A 17470-nucleotide genomic window follows, 5' to 3' on the forward strand; every position below is an offset into this window, starting at 1 on the left:
TGTTTTTGACACGGAAACCGTCATGTTGGAAAAGGCGCCAAAAAATGCCAGAAATCGCCTCCCATTGATTTCAATGGGAGACTAAGGCTTTTCCCTGCGGCGCTCAATGGCTGTGGCTGAAAAATGTGGCAAACAGCCTCAACTCGTGAAGGAATTTTGAGACCGTTTTTTCCGCCTGCAAAAAATGCCGTGTGAACGCCCTGTTCACACAGCATTTTTTGCAGGCGGAAAAAACCGTCTCAAAATTCCTTCAGGAGTTGAGGCTGTTTGCCACATTTTTCAGCCACTACGCATTTTTCTGCTCTAGATTGTACCCTATTCCACAGTGAAAATCCGCTACAATATACTGTGGATTTAAAAATATCCGCAGCGTGAATTCTACACAAATTTGCATTTGCATTGTGCTGTGAATGATTACAGATTATCAGTGCGGAATCTGCGACGTGTGAATTTACCCTAATAGTAAATTGCCCAGCCTTACCTTCTCTCTTCTCCGCGTTTGCCTTTGATGCCAACACCCATAAATAGCTGCAATGATCAGTAGAGCCACTGCCAGGGAGACTATAGCACTGATAAGGGGAATGCTAATCACATCTTCTTCTTCATACTTTGACCCATCATATGAAAACAAATGGGTACCGTCCTGAACATTCAGAAAAATAAAGAATTTCATATTACCAAAGATGAATACACTCAGCAGAACATGGTGTTAGAAATATTCATTCAGAACTATGTGCAATACTACTATAGTACAAACTGAAAGAGATAACGCAGCATCTACTGATACTACAGGTGTAGCATACTCCTATCATACTATTTATCTACTGTTGCTTACATAGCGGCAACATATTCTGCAGTGCTCTACTTTGATGGTCATCACTTACGTTGGTTATTGTTCCCAGTCTAATTTCCTTATCTCATGCATACACAGGGTAAATTTTCATGGGAAACCAATTAGCTAGTATATTTTTTTGAGTGTGGGGGAGAACATAAAAAAAAATTATGCAAACTTTTTTTAAGAATAAAAAGTGTGAAATATTAAAGGATGCTTATTAAGACTAGTGCAGCTTCAAGAGACCTTTCCTTTGCACAAGTTTTTATAAACCTTCCCTACTGCCCTACCATTAACACAATTCCTTTATACCTTCACCAATGAGAGTCTGGGAAATAATTTACCTGTTTTATGTGTTTTATTGCTGCATACAGGTCCTCTGGACTTAAGGAACCTTAAAAAAAAAAAAAAAAACACAAGTTGGTTACATGTTGACTTTGCACTTTCCATAATAATTGTAGGCCGTGTTTTGGAATCCATTATATAGCATACTTTCTTGGAGTATTGTCATGCAGTTTACAGTTATTTGGCAAGCACATTAAATATTTAAAAACTTTCAGGGGAAGCAAAGCAAATGCACAAAACATCTTGTGCAAATTGCGCCTTTTCGCTATGACTTTGAGTGTTTGTCAAATTTCAGAAGTAATTTCCCTGTACTCCGCTGTGTCTGGCAGTTTACATTTTTGTTGGGTAAAGTGGGCATATATGGAGTAAGAGTTCAGACTAAGGCCCCATGCACACGAACGTAAAAATGCCCTTAATTACGGGCCCATAGACTTCTATTGGCCACGGGTACCTTCCCGTTTGCTTACGGGAAGGTGCCCGGGCCGTTGAAAAATATTGAACATGTCCTATTTCAGGCCGTAATTACGGCACGGGCAGGCCCATAGAAGTCTATGGGGCTCCCGTAATTACGAGTGGCTATGTGTGGGCACCCGTAATTACGGGAGCGTTGCTAGGTGACATCAGGGGATAGCCACTGTCCAGGGTGCTGATGAAAGAGTTAACTGATCGGCAGTAACTCTTTCAGCACCTGGGACAGTGACTACCGCTGGAGTTAATAGTATTAAGGCCTCATGCACACTTCCTTCACCGGTTTATTGTCCGTTTTTGACGGATCCGTGTGCCCGTTTTGTTATTCGTGTGGTTTTCGTATGCACTCCATGTTTCCGAGCATGGTACTGTCCAGGGTGCTGAAAGAGCATGGTTGTTCAGCGCTAGTCACTGTACGGGGTGCTGAAAGAGTTAATGGCCTGCACTGATCGGCGGTAACTTTCATCACCCTGGACAGTGACGAGCACTGAAGAATGACCTTGCTCGGCGCTCGCAAAATACAATTCTAATGAAATAAAAAAATAAAAAAATTCATACTTACCCACAACTCCCTGCTTTTTCCTACTGCCCTGCCTCCTGGGATGATGTTTCATCCCATGTCAACGCTGCAGCCAATCACAGGCTGTAGTGGCGGTCACATGGGATAAAACAGAAGGCCGGCGTCCTGGGATGACACTTCATCCCATGTGACCACCTCTGCAGCCAATCACAGGCTGCATCGACCACATGGACTGCCGCGTCATACAGGAAGGTCGGACTAGAGAAAGAAGAGGGACTCGTCACCAAGACAATGACCGGGGTACGTATGAACTGCTTTTTATTTTATTTTTATCAGCAGCCTCTTCTCTCTATCAGTGCTGGATAGAGAGAAGTGGCTGCCGATTAGTGTAATATCTCTAATGTGCTTCTGCCTGCCCCGCCGTTGCTAGGCAATGGCTCCGCCACACACGGACGGCACATGGATGCAGTTTTTTTTGACGGCCCCATTCACTTGCATGGGCTTCACGGTCACGGAATCTTGGACCAAAGTAGGACATGCTCTACTTTTGTCGGAATGGAGCAACGGAACCGTCAAAAAAACTGAAGTGTGCATGGCCCCATTAAAATGAATGGGTCAGGGTGCTAGCTATCAGAAAAACGGCTAGCACCCCGAAGGAAAAGGCTGAAGTGGGCATGAAGCCTAAAAGTTAACTTGCCCAGAGCCCCCTGCTTCTTCCTCCAGTCCGGCCTCCCGGGTTGACGTTTCATCCCATGTGACCGCTGCAGCCAATCACAGGCTGCAGCGGTCACATGGACTGCCACGTCATCCAGGGAGGTCGGACTGGATGTCAAAAGAGGGACGCGTCACCAAGACAACGGCCGGGGTACGTATGAACTTCTTTTACTTTCAATCGTTGCGGAAACTCTGCCCGAAAGGGCTGCCCCTTCTCTCTATCCAGCACTGATAGAAAGAAGGGGCTGACGATTAATGCAGAGAAAACGGGTCCGTAAATCCGGGTGTATTTACGGGCACGGGTCAGTAAATACTAGTGTAATACGGGTCGAATACGTGTGACAAAGGACCCATATTTACGCCAGTATTTACGGGTGGAAAAAAATACGTTCGTGTGCACGGGGCATTAGGCCTCATGCACACGAACGTATTTTTTTCCCTCCCGTAAATACTAGCATAAATACGGGTCCGGTGTCACACGTATTCGACCCATATGTCACCAGTATTCCACCCGTATTTACGGGCACGTTTTCGATGCAAAATTGCACTGCATTAATCGGCAGCCCCTTCTCTCTTTCAGTGCAGGATACAGACAAGGGGCAGCCCTTTCCGAGGTAAAAGTAATTCATACTTACCCGGCAGTTGCCTTGGTCACGCGTCCCCCTCTCGACATCCAGCCCGACATCCCTGGATAACGCGGCAGTCCCTGTGATTGGCTGCAGCGGTCACATGGGCTGAAACGTCAACCCGGGAGGCCGGACTGGAGGAAGAAGCAGGGAGTTCTGGGTAAGTATGAACTTCTTTTTTTTTTTTTACACGTTGATTTATATTGTGATCGGAAGTCACTGTCCAGGGTGCTGAGAATTACTGCCGATTTAGTTAACTCTTTCAGCACCCTGGACAGTGACTATTTACTGACGTCGCCTAGCAACGCTCCCGTAATTACGGGTGCACACACGTAGTCACCCGTAATTACGGGAGCCCCATAGACTTCTATGGGCCTGCCCGTGCCGTAATTACGGCCTAAAATAGGACATGTTCTATATTTTTCAATGGCCCGGGCACCTTCCCGTAAGCATACAGGGAGGTACCCGTGGCCAATAGAAGTCTATGGGCCCGTAATTACGGCCCGTGATTACGGGCGTTTTTACGTTCGTGTGCATGGGGCCTTAAACTGAGACTTTTGTAAATGTTGCAAATTTACTGTGCGATTTTCGTACACTAAATCAGTGTTGTGCTCCCTTCTCCTCACACACAAGAGAGATTTGTTCTTTGTATATACAGGTATTTTGCTATATTTGTTCGTATTAAAGGTTGTTGATGCATGTTTTACTAAATACATATAGAAAAACGGACTAGACGGTTTACGTCTTTATCTAGTCTAGTTTTGCTTTTTTTTAATTTCACATTATATAGAAATTAAATCTCTTATCTGGTACATACCACCAAAGTAACCTCAGAGATGTCCTAATATTAAAGTACAATTCCACATAGGGAGGAATTTAAATAAGAGGTTTACATCACTTTAGTGGTGGTAGAAAGTCACAAATTTTAGCGCATACCTGTTGTGCACAAATTTTTTTTTTACTACTTCTGCCGTTTTATGCTGCTTTCACCTCTAAGTAAAGAGTGGGTGGGGCTTAGTAGAAGGGGTAGGGCCACAGCGGCTTCACAAATGTACGTCACAAATTGTCGTACATTATAGCGTAAATCTACGTCATCTCGTAATTGGCAGCGATTTCACTTTGTGGCACACGGACAGTCAAAGCTGTATCACCTTAAAAAATCGTATCTAACTCCAGTAGGCTTTATTCTAAGGCTGTGTTCACACTGAGTTTTTTGCAGGAGGAAAATTCCTCCTGCAAAAACTGCTCTACCAGTAGACGTTTTTTGCACAGTGGTTTGACAAAAACTCGTCAAAACACTCGTCGAGGCGTTTTTTTCCTCTTTCTGACTGATTGAAATGGGGTTTTGGAGGCGGAAATCGACTCAAGATGGGTCATGATGCTTCTTTTTACCGCGACGCGATTTTTTTACTCGTGGTAAAAAAACTCGTCCAACTCCCATTGAAATCAATGGGAGCCATTTTCGGGCGTTTTGACTAGTTTTGCGGCGTGGTTTCCGCGTCAAAAAACTCGTAAAAAAACTGTGTGAACAGGGCCTAAGGCTATGTTCACACGGGGTATTTTGCAGGAGGAATATCTGCCTCAAAATTCCGTTTGGAAGTTTGAGGCAGATATTCCTCTCCCTGCACGCCGATTTTCGCAGAGTTTTTCGCGCCGTTTTTCGCCCGCGGCCATTGAGCGCTGCGGGCATTAAACAGCGCGAAATACGCTTTCTCTGCCTCCCATTGAAGTCAATGGGAGGTCAGAGACGGAAGCGCCCGAAGATAGGGCATGCCGCTTCTTTTTCCCGCGAGGCAGTTTTACTGTTCGCGGGAAAAAGACGCCGACTCCTCCCATTGAAATCAATGGGAGGCGTTTTCGGGCCGTTTTTGCCGAGTTTTGCAACGCGGTTTCCGCGTCAAAAAACTCGGCAAAATACTCCGTGTGAACATAGCCTTAGACTGGCATATGAAACGCCAGTCTCCTTAAATCTGAGCTATAGACTTGTTCTGTCATTCACACTACTTTTGTACATTGTCCCCTAAACGACCAGGCCTATGTTGTCCTTAATGAGCAAGCAGTTTTTTTAGTTTTTTTTTTTTCACCGTCGCATTCCAAGAGTCAGAACTTTTTTTATTTTTCTGTCAAAACAGCTGTATGAGGACTTGTTTTTTGCTGGAGGAGTTGTATTTTTCAATTGCAGCATTTTAGGGAACATATAATATATTGGTTAACTTTCTTTAACTTTGTTTTTGGGAGGGAATCATGAAAAAAAAACAGCTATTCCAGAATATTTTTTTCATTTTTTTTAAGTTTGCCATTTACTCTGCGGCATAAATAACATGTTACCGTTATTCTATGGGTCAGTACAATTACAACGATACCGAATATGTATAGCTTTTTATGTTTTATTAGGTTCTTCACAATATAAACCTTTTTAAACAAAAATTATTTGTTTTTGCATACCCGCATTCCAAGATCCATAACGTTCTTATTTTTCCATCAATGTGGTCATATGTGGGCTGTTTTTTTGACGGGACAAGGTCTAGTTTTCATTAGTACTCCGTTGACTAACTTTCATTTTATCTTTTTTCGGGAGGGGGGGGTGAAGACAAAAAAAGGAATTTCACATTTATTTATTTTTGTACAGCGTCGACCCTGCGGCTTAATTAACGTGTTAACTTTATTGTTTGGGTCGTTACTATTGCGGCGATATATTTGCATTTTTTTTTTAGCCTTTTACTAAATAAAACCATATTCAATGGGGAAAAAAGTGTTTTTGTTTTATTTTTACTGTAATCTTCTTTTTATTTTTTATTTTTAATAAACAGACTGAGCCCGCTCCATACAATGCAGGTGTCTGCTGTATTTTACAGCCGACAGTTCGCTGTGACAAGTGACCGAGGAATTTTAGGCATTCAAAATAGGGGGTGACCCCCTCTGACAGCCCATAGTCCCTCCGTGATTGCATGGTGTCGATTGTTGACATGGCAGCCTGTCATCGTTGTACTATTAAAGGGGTTTTCCAGCTTCTGACATCTAATGACCTAACCACCGGATATGTCATCAGTACATGATCTGCGGGGGTTCGACACCCGCACAGATCAGCTGGTCCGGTGCCTCGGAGTTCGCTCCGGCCACGGAATAGCGGCCGAGCTGCAGTACTGCAGCTCTGTTCCTATTCAAGTGAATAGGAGCAGACCTGCAGTTCTGCAGCACGGCCACTATGCTATGTACAGAGCCAACTGCTTCCGGGCTCCGTACATAGCATTATGTGCCACAACATCCAGTGCCCGCAGGCCACCGGAGCGGCTTATCGGTGCGGGGTCCGGGTGTCGGACCCACACCGATGACATACTGATGAAACTATCCGGTGGATAGGTCATCAGTTGTCAGAAGTTGGACAACCCCTTTAAGCCCTGCCTCAAGCTACAAAAAAAACATATTAAAGGTTCAAAAAAACTTTTCCCATTTTCCCCCCATAGCATTGTAAAAAATAATAATAATAAACATAGTTGGCATCGACGCATCCGTAAAAAAAAAAGAACTATTACAATATAACGTTATTTAACACGCAAGGTGAGCGCCTTAAAAAAAATTAAAGCTTGCCAGAATCACTGTTTTATGGTCGCCTTATCTCCGACATAAAATAGAATAAAAAGCGATTTAAAAACTCGCATGTACCCCAAAATGGTACCATTAAAAACTACAGCTCGTCCCTTATACCACTCAATCTATGGAAAAATAAAAAGTTAAGGTTCTCAGAATGTGTCGACACAATTTTTATTTTTTACAATTAGTTTTTTGCTTTAAAAGTGAAATATATAAAAAAAACTATCAATTTGGTATCACCGTAATCATATTGACCCAGAGAATAAAGTTAACATGTCGTTTTAATTGCATGGTGAAAACAAAACAAAGCGCAATAAACCATCGAGAAGTCAGCTTTTCCCCATTCCACCCTACAAAGAATATTTTTCCCTTTTCCTAGTACATTATATGGTACATTAAATGGCACCATGAAAAACTTGAACGTGTCCCACAAAAATCAAGCCGCCATATGGCTATATCGACGGAAAAATTAAAAAGTTATCGCTTTTGGAAAATGGGGAGGAAAAACTAAGTTGAAAATTGAAAATTGTCTGTGGTGGGAATGGGTTAAGGTGTTAAACATTTTTAATGTACACTGCAAAAAACTTTATTACGTATGTAGTACTTACTTTGCACATAGGCATTTGCTATGAGCAGCTCACCATTACTTCCATTGTCCAGATTTATATGGCATTCATCCTTCTTTGGCTGGTATCCAGGCTTAAGAGCTGTGCAGATATGCTTCAATATCTCCATTGCATCGTCTTTACGTTTCCCTACCTATAAAAACAGAAAGCTTTTGTTACTTACAGCAGCACTATAAAGTTGATACTTGGTAAGCGTTTACTTGTGTAATCCTGTCGTCATATGGTCATATATGATACACACATATCAATGCTCCTTAAGGCTGGGTTCATCATACGACCTATTTTCAGATGTAAACGAGGCGTATTATGCCTCGTTTTACGTCTGAAAATAGGGCTACAATACGTCGGCAAACATCTGCCCATTCATTTGAATGGGTTTGCCGACGTACTGTGCAGATGACCTGTCATTTACGCGTCGTCGTTTGACAGCTGTCAAACGACGACGCGTAAAAATACAGCCTCGTCAAAAGAAGTGCAGGACACTTCTTTCAGACGTAATTTGAGCCGTTCTTCATTGAACTCAATGAAGCACAGCTCAAAATGCGAGGAGGAGCATTTACGTGTGAAACGAGGCAGCTGTTTTCTCCTGAAAACAGTCTGTCTTTTCAGACGTAAATGCCTGCTATCGCGTGCACGTACCCTAACCCCTTCAGGACCCAGCCTGTTTTGGCCTTCAGGACACAGCCGATTTTTTAAAATCTGATGTGTTACTTTATGTGGTAATAACTCTGGAATGCTTTTACCTATCCAAGCGATTCTGAGGGTATGTTCACACGATAGCAGGCATTTACGGCTGAAATGACAGCCTGTTTTCAGAAGAAAACAGCTGCCTCGTTTCAGCCGTAAATGCTCCTCCTCGTAATATACGAGGCGTCTGTGACGCTCGTATATCTTGAGCTGCTCTTCATTGAGTTCAATGAAGAACGGTTCAAATTACGTTGCAAAGAAGTGCCCTGCACTTCTTTGCCGAGGCAGTCAATTTACGCGTCGTCGTTTGACAGCTGTCAAACGACGACGCGTAAATTACAGGTCGTCTGCACAATACGTCGGCAAACCCATTCAAATGAATGGGCAGATGTTTGCCGACGTATTGTAGCCCTATTTTCAGACGTAAAACGAGGCATAATACGCCTCGTTTATGTCTGAAAATAGGTCGTGTGAACCCAGCCTGAGATTGTTTTCTCGTGACATGTTGTACCTGGTTAGTGAAAAAACTTGGTCGATAATTTCGGTATTTATTTCTGGAAAACACAAACTTAGGAAAAATGTGCAAAAATTAGAATTTTTCTAAATTTAAATGCATCTGCTTGTAAAACCTATAGTAATACCGCACAACATAGTTACTAGTTAACATTTCCCGTATGTCTACTTTAGATTGGTATCGTGTTTTGAACGTCCTTTTATTTTTCTAGGACGTTACAAGGCTTAGAAATTTACCAGCAGTTTCTCATATTTTAAAGAAAATTTCAAAAGGCCTTTTTTTCAGGGACAAGTTCAGTTCTGAAGTGGCTTTGAGGGCCTTATATATTAGAAAATCCTGAGAAGTCACCCCATTTTGAAACTGCACCCCTCAAGGTATTCGAATCAGCATTCACAAAGTGCTTTAACCCTTCAGGCATTTCACAGAAATGAAAGCAGAGGTGAAATTTTTTTTTTTTGCCGAAATTAATTTCTAATACATTTTTTTTTTGTAACAACACAGAAGGTTTTACCCGAGAAATGCAACTCAATATTTTATTGCCCAGATTCTGCAGTTTTTAGAAATATCCCACATGTGGCCTTAGTGTCCTAATGGACTGAAACACAGGCCTCAGAAGCAAAGGAGCACCTAGTGTATTTTGGGCCTTTTTTTTTTTTTTTTTTTTTTGGAATATATTTTAGGCACCTTGTCAGGTTTGAAAAGGTCTTGTGGTGCCAAAACAGTGGAAACACCCCAAAAGTTACCCCATTTTGGAAACTACACCCCTCAAGGAACTTCTCTAGGGGTATAGTGAGCATTTTGACCGCACAGGTTTTTCCCCTAAATATATTGGAATTGGTCTGTAAAAATGAAAACCATATATTTACAAGGAATAATGAAGAAAATGCACCCCAACGTTTGTAAAGCAATGTTTTCCGATTACGGCAATATCTCATATGTGGTAATAAACTCCTGATTGGACCCACAGCAGGGCTCAGAAGGGAAGGAGAGCCATTTGGATTTTGGAGCACGGATTTTGCTGGATTGGTTTTCGGTGCCATGTTCGCGTTTGCAACGCCCTGGAGGGACCAAAAACAGTGGAAACCCCCCAAAAGTGACCCCATTATGGAAACTACACCCCTCAAGGAATTTTTCTAAGGGTATAGTGAGCATTTAGACCCCACGGGTCTTTTGCAGAATTTATTAGAATTAGGCCGCGAAAATGAATATATATAATGAAAATATTTTTGTGGGCATACATTTTTTCCATTAGGAATGAATTAACCCTCTCAGGACTGATCCATTTTTTGCTTTCTTATTTTCGTTTTTCACTCCCTGCCTTCCAAGAGCCATAACTTTTTTATTTTTCCGTCAGAGTAGTGTGAGGGCTTATTTATTGCGGGAGGAGTTGTAGTTTCTATTGACACAATTTAAAGTACCATAAAATGTACTGGGAAATTGAATCTTTTCTGTAAGACTCTGGCAAGGGAAGCAAAATCTCGCGAGATTACGCAGGTTAACGAGATTTTGTTTCACTTGCTAGAAATCTCAAAGAAAAGATTCAAAAGTGTCAGGATTCTGAATACACATGACGTCCAGGCTGGATGATCATGTGTATTCATTATCAGGACACTTGATTAACGTTAATCTCTGTTTATGTGGCTGCACATCGCTGCTGTGTAAATCAATTGAGATGAGTGTATGATGCTGACTGGTCACTGATTGGTCGGCGTCATAAACGTAAACACGCCCAGTTAAAAACACAATACACGCCCAGTTGGACATAAGAAAAAAAAAATGCCCAGTTGTCCATTTCAAACCTCATTTGCATATATATATATATATATATATATATATATATAAAATAGCTCATAACTTAAAAAAAAAACGTTACTGCTATCTACATTGCAGTGCCGATCCCATGCAATAGGAGATAGGGATTTGAGAATCTGGTGACAGAGCCTCTTTAAGAAGGATGTTCCACATTATTAAGCAGGCCACAGGTTTCAAGCAATATGGGAAAGAAAAAGGATCTCTCTGCTGCCGAAAAGCGTGAAATAGTGCAATACCTTGGACAAGGTATGAAAACATTGGATATTTCAAGAAAACGTAAGCGTGATCATCGTACTGTGAAAAGATTTGTGGCTGATTTCAGAGCACAGACGGGTTCGTTCAGATAAAGGCATAATGAGGAAGGTTTCTGCTAGACAAATTAATAGGATTAGGAGAGCAGCTGCTAAAATGCCATTGCAAAGCAGCAAACAGGTATTTGAAGCTGCTGGTGCCTCTGGAGTACCGCGAACCTCAAGGTGTAGGATCCTCCAGAGGTTTGCAAGTGTGCATAAAGATATTATTCGGCCACCCGTAAACAACGCTCACAATCAGACACAGTAACAGTGGGCTCAGAAATACATGAAGACTAATTTTCAAACCGTGTTGTTTACTGATGAGTGCCGTGCAACCCTGGATGGTCCAGATGGATGGAGTAGTGGATGGTTGGTGAATGGCCACCATGTCCCAACCAGACTGCGACGTCAGCAAGGAGGTGGCGGAGTCATGTTTTGGGCTGGAATCATGGGGAGAGAGCTGGTAGGCCCCTTTAGGGTCCCTGATGGTGTGAAAATTACCTCTGCAAAGTGCGTAGAGTTTATGACTGACCACTTTCTTCCGTGGTACAAAAAGAAGAACCGTGCCTTCCGTAGCAAAATTATCTTCATGCATGACAATGCACCATCTCATGCTGCAAAGAATACCTCTGTGTCATTGGCAGCTGTGTCATTGGCAGCTGCTTAATAATGTGGAACGTCCTTCTTAAGTAGTTTTCCTTTGATTGGGCACACCTGGCAAACTAATTATCACAGTTGTCTGAGATTGATTACAATGATCCAAAGAGCCCTAAGACGCAATAGCATCCATGAGTTTAATTGAAAAACTAATAATTAAATGTTTATGACACTTAAATCCAATGTGCATAATAATTTGGAACACGGTGTACAGAGCTGTTTTCAAGGGAAAATAGTCTGATTTTCAGCCGTTTTTGAAGGAGAAAACTTTTTTTGAGGCTTTTATTAGACTTTTTTTGAACTGTTTTTCAATACAACCTATGACAAACCGCTCCAAAAACGGCTCAAGAAGCGACATGCTCCTTCACGGCATCTTTTTACGTGCCGTTTTTTAAAACAGCGGCGTAAAAAACACCCCGTCCTGAACAAAACACAGTTTTTCCTACAAATTACAATGGGAAGCGTTTCATGGGCGTATTTCAAGGTGTCTTTCGAGCAGTTTACTCCCCGAAATACACCTGAAAACACTGCGTGTGAACATACCCTTAGAGTTGTAAGTGCTGCTCAGATTCTCAATCCGAATCGGAAGATACATTTGAGGAAGTCGACTAATCCTTGTTGGAAGAAGCTTCTCCACTGATTACTAACAGGGGACCGATGGAGGGAACCTAAAGAGGAGTGGGACTTGTCCCTGTTACTCCTGTGCCTCTTATGGGTTCAACCACGAGAGGTAGATGGTGTAGTATAGATGGGAGGGAAGGAGGGGAGCTGAGCTTGGCCGCTATCTGGCAACTGGGCTCCAAAGAAAGGAAATGTCACCAAAGGCCTGAGCAAAAGACCTGGTCCATTCAGGAGGAGCACCATCCTAAGGGATAGAATCCTTTAGGGTCCTGGGAGGATGAAAACTCCTGAAACAGCAACTCAAAAAAGAACAGCTCCTAACCACTAGCGCTGGGAAATGGCGCCGGCACCCATGGGCTTGATAAGGAAACAGTAAACCACTTCTCAGAAAAGCCTGAGGAACGTCCACCCTGCTCCTGAACTCGTTTCCAGTAAGAAGACTCCCTACCGACCGCCAATGGCATAATGCGGGCCAGTTGAATCATGTGACCAAGGGGCGTCTTGTTGTGAATGGCCGAGAAAGAGGCCTAGCTCTGATACAGGCCAGAGACTAAAGTAGAAGACCTGGACTTTGGAGGCATTGAGTGGCGCTATGTCATTCGGATGGTGCTTGTTCACCCAGCATTTAAAAAAGGTATGAAGGGAGAGAATGGTGGCTCCCTGTAAACTATTCCGTGTACAGGAAAAAAGTGGCATATGTAGCATATACAGTAATGTTAAAAAAAATAGCAATGAGATTAAAGAAGCAAATAAAGCGTAAAATCATTATAATAACTTTTATCTGCCTAAATGCAAATGGACTGGAAATACTACACATTCAATTGCAGTGCCAGCATTTTTCTTTAAAAACTCAAAATATTTATGTATAAGTGAAAACATTAGATTTTAGATCTCACTTTACTGAACTAATATTTATTGGCATAACCATTGTTTCTGAGAACTGCTTGACATCTGTGTAGTCGGCGAACTTCTGGCACCTCTCAACAGGTATTCCAATCCAGGAATATTGGACTACTTTCCACAGTTCATAGCCTCATAAACTGCATTTGTGTTGTCACCCCACAAATTCTCTATGGGATTGAGGTTAGGGGATTGAGGTGGCCACTTCATAACCTCAACCCTGTTTGTCTGTAACCAAGATGTTCGCTTACTGGTGTGTTTTTGGTCATTGTCATGTTGAAACACCCATTTCAAGGGCATTTCTTCTTCGGCATAGGGCAACATGATCTCCTCAAGTATTTTTATATATTCAAACTGATCCATGATCCCTTGTATGCGATAAATAGGCCCAACACCATGGTATGTAAAACCTTCCCATATCATGATTTTTGAAGCACCATGCTTTACTGTCTAAACAGTGTACTGTGGCTTGAATTTAGTGCTCGGGGGTCGTCTGTCATACTGTCTGCAGCCACTAGAACCAAAAAGAAACATTTTTCTTTCATCAGTCTACAAAATGTTGCGCCATTTCTCTTTCGGCTAGTCAATGTGTTCCTTGGCAAATTTTAACCTCTACAGGACATTTTTTTTCAACAATGGGACTTTATGGGGAGTTCTTGCTGGTAACTTGGCTTCACTTAAAAAGTGGGGTGTCCTTTCTTGGCGCATCTTCTGCCTTTGACATCCTATTGAAATTAATGGGAGGCAGAAAATACCCATAATGCTCGTTCCCGAGTGTTTTTCGGCACGTTTTTTGGCCACAGTCCTTGCATTAGATTTATTGGCTGAAGGCAAAAAACACACCGAAAACCGCGGATAAAGCGCAGGCAGCCCAAAATCCACCTCAAACTTCCTGAAGAAATTCTGAGGCAGATTTTTTTCTGACTGCAAAAAACTACAAAAACTGTGTGAATATGGCCTAAGGATGTATACACACAGTGCGGTTTTGCCGCATTCTCGCGTGGCCGAAAAGCACATTTTTACCACAACTTTTTCTATACGGTTTTTGGCCGTGCAACAAAACTGCACTGTGTGAATAGACCCTAAGAAAATAATTTCCTTAGGGCTTAAAGCATGTTGTATGTACTAAAAGCGCGTTACCCTTGATGTAAATGGGAAGCTTAATCAAGTGTTTTTCTGATGCATATGGCTCATAAAATACACGCCGTGTGAACCTGTCAACTGAAAAGTCATTCACCACAAGGTCTTCTCTCTTGACTTTCATCATTCTTAGCCTTTTGGTGTGTCCTAGAGCTGCTGCCAGCTGCCATTTGTAAAATCACTCCCAAAATGGCAGTTGGACACTGGTTGACAATTTTAAGACACCTCTTCCTGGCTTGTAGCCACAAATAGGGTGGGAGGGGTGAGTCTCCCTCCTACATTTACAGCAGCTGTGAGTCAGGTTGCCTTACCTGATTCACCTTGCTGTTATTCTGGGAAGTGCTCCCTCTGGTGGCCAACATAGGAAAACATGTCAAATTATTATTTCATTTTTAATACTTCCCACCTTGTGGCAGAAAAAAAATAAAAAGTATCTTGCTTAACCCCTTCCCGACATCCACCGTATATATACGGCGCACGCCGGGTGGGGGAACATGGAGCGGGCTCACGGGCTGAGCCCGCTCCATAGAGCGAGTGTGTTGGCTGTGTTACAGCCGACACTTCCAGGTAACGAGCAGGATCCCATTCGAGCGCGATCCCGCTTGTTTAACCCGTTAAATGCCGTGATCAACAGGGCGATCGCCTGTAACGTCCCAACGGCCCCCCCCGTGGCGAGATCAGCGGGTGCTGTTGGTTGACATGGCAGCCTGGGGGCCTGATGAAGTCCCCCAGGTCTGGCATCTTTGTACTCCTATGAAGCCCTGCCTCCGGGGGCTTCATGAGAGACTGTTAGAATCACGATATACTGCAATACATTAGTACTGCAGTATATCGTGCAAGGAATCTAACAATCGCTGGTTAAAGTCCCCTAGGGGGACAAGTAAAAAGTAGTAAAATAAAGTTTTTTTTTAACAAATCATTTTTTTTTTTTTTTAAATTAAAAGCTAAAAAAAAAACATTTTTCCCTCCAGCACAATGTAAAAAAAATAAAACGCTAACATAACTGGTATCGACGCACAAGTAAAAGTCTGAACTATTACAATATATCATTATTTAGTCCACACGGTGAACACCGTAAAAAATTAAAAACATCAGAATTGCTGGTTTTTGGTCACTTCATATCCCATAAAAAGTGACCAAAAATTCTCATGTAGCCCAAAATGGTACCAATATAAACTACTGCTTGCCCCGCAAAAAATAAGCCCTCACACCGCTAAATTGACAGAAAAATAAAAACGCTATGGCTCTCAGAATGTGGCGACAAAACTTAAATTTTATTTTTAACGATCAGTTTTTTTTCCTTGTAGAAAACATGTAGTAAAACATAAAGAAAACTATATAAATTTGGTATCGCTGTAATCGTATTGACTCACAGAATAAAGTTAACATGCCGTTTTTACCGTACGGTGAACGCCGTAAAAACAAAACAACCCAAAATATCGAGGAATCGCTGTGTTTTCCTATTCCACCCCACATATATATTTTTTCTCATTTCCCACTACATTATATGGTACAAAAAATTGTGCTGTGAAAATCGACAACTCGTTCCGCAAAAAACAAGCCCTCATACGGCAATATTGATGGAAATATAAAACAGTTATGGCTTTTGGTAGGTGGGGAGGAAAAAACAAAAGCGAAAATTCAAAAAATGGCTGCGGAGGGAAGGGGTTAAAAAAAAATATTCTAATTTGCAACACATTCCCTTTAAATAAAGGCCAAAATTGAAACCTGTTATTCCACAGAATGAACGAATTCACCAATTTAATTCCTCACTAATATTATTTTGAACAAACCTCTTTCAAATAATAATTCAATTACTTAGAATGAGCTGCGTGCATGTGCGAATTGTTGGGTCTGTTTTTTTTTTCTACCACTCTACTAGACTTACAAGTAAATTATTTGCTATGTAGAAATATCACTTCTACCAAAAACATTGATTTATCCGGTTAATGATGTTGGACTGCTATTTTTTGAACACTTCTGGTAACAGGTCATGTTTGCCGCCTACGGAAACGAAGCTAAAACTGAATTAGCCTCTGTCTGTGGGAAACATATGGCCTGCCCGGACAGAAACAAGAATTTTCCTACCTAGCGTCCAACTCCTGGTGGCAAGCGCTTATACCCATGCTGCTGTGTCCCCTAATGATATAAATGACAAACCTAGTTTTCTTATATAATATATAACCACACCTAGATGTTATAGCGCAACAAAGGTCAAAAATGAAATCTGTGCAGGCCAAAGAAAATTCATTAAGTTTTAATAATTCAAAGATAATGGCCTCTCAATGTTAATTAACCCCTACCCGCATGACAAAGTAATAGCACGTCGCGGTGCAAGGTGTGATGTTTGGAGCGGGCTCACCCGCTCCGTACGAAGCATGTGTCAGCTGTGTATTACAGCTAACGGCCAGGAACAGAGGTCGTGCTGTTGCTGGCCGTTTAACCCCTTAGATTCTGTGATCAATCACGATCGCAGCATCTAAGATGTTAGAAAGAGGGGACGGTCCACAACGCGATCGGGGGGAGGGGAGGTTGATGGTTGTCATGGCAGCCCAGGGGACTAATGAAGGACCCTCTGACAGGGCTTAACAGGAGCCTGTAAAAATGACAATATATTGCAATACATTAGTATTTATTGCAGTGAATTGTACCAGCAATCGAACGATCACTGGTTCAAGTCCCCTAGAGGGACTAATAAAATGTGTAAAAAATAAAAAGTTTAATAAAGTTTTTAGTAGTATAAAAAAATATATTAAAAGTTAAAAAAAAAAATTTTCCCTGCATCCGTAAAAGTCGGAACTGTTACAATACAGCATTATTTAAAGGGTTATTCCCTAGTTGAGTCCAATTTTTTATTTTTTTATTTTAGACATTCTAGGCTGAAATGAATTAAAAAAAACATTTGCTGTTAAAATTTTAAAAAAATGAATTCCCTAACTACATTTTTTTTTTTTTTTAAACTTGATAACTCTGCTAGTGCTGGTTATCTTTTCTACCCCCTCAAAATATCGCAGTTTTTTTCCTAATATACCCCACAAAGATATTTTTCCTTTCCAGTTTCCCCTCTACATTATATGGTACAATAAATGGTGCCGTAAAAAACTACAACTCGTCCCGCAAATAA

General features: G+C 41.8%; 1 protein-coding gene across 1 annotated transcript in view; it reads right to left on the reverse strand.

Moving 5' to 3' along the window:
• The window catches only part of PODXL (podocalyxin like), a 105777-nt gene that overhangs the window by 10939 nt on the left and 77368 nt on the right, over positions 1–17470 (reverse strand). The window contains exons 5-7 of the mRNA XM_075857506.1: positions 7705–7855; positions 1177–1226; positions 482–643 (exon numbers count right to left, since the gene is read on the reverse strand). Coding sequence (XP_075713621.1) covers positions 482–643; positions 1177–1226; positions 7705–7855 — 363 coding nt within the window. The remainder of the gene's footprint in view (positions 1–481; positions 644–1176; positions 1227–7704; positions 7856–17470) is intronic.

This window comes from Rhinoderma darwinii, chromosome 3 (assembly GCF_050947455.1).
Source record: "Rhinoderma darwinii isolate aRhiDar2 chromosome 3, aRhiDar2.hap1, whole genome shotgun sequence".
NCBI lineage: Eukaryota > Metazoa > Chordata > Amphibia > Anura > Rhinodermatidae > Rhinoderma > Rhinoderma darwinii.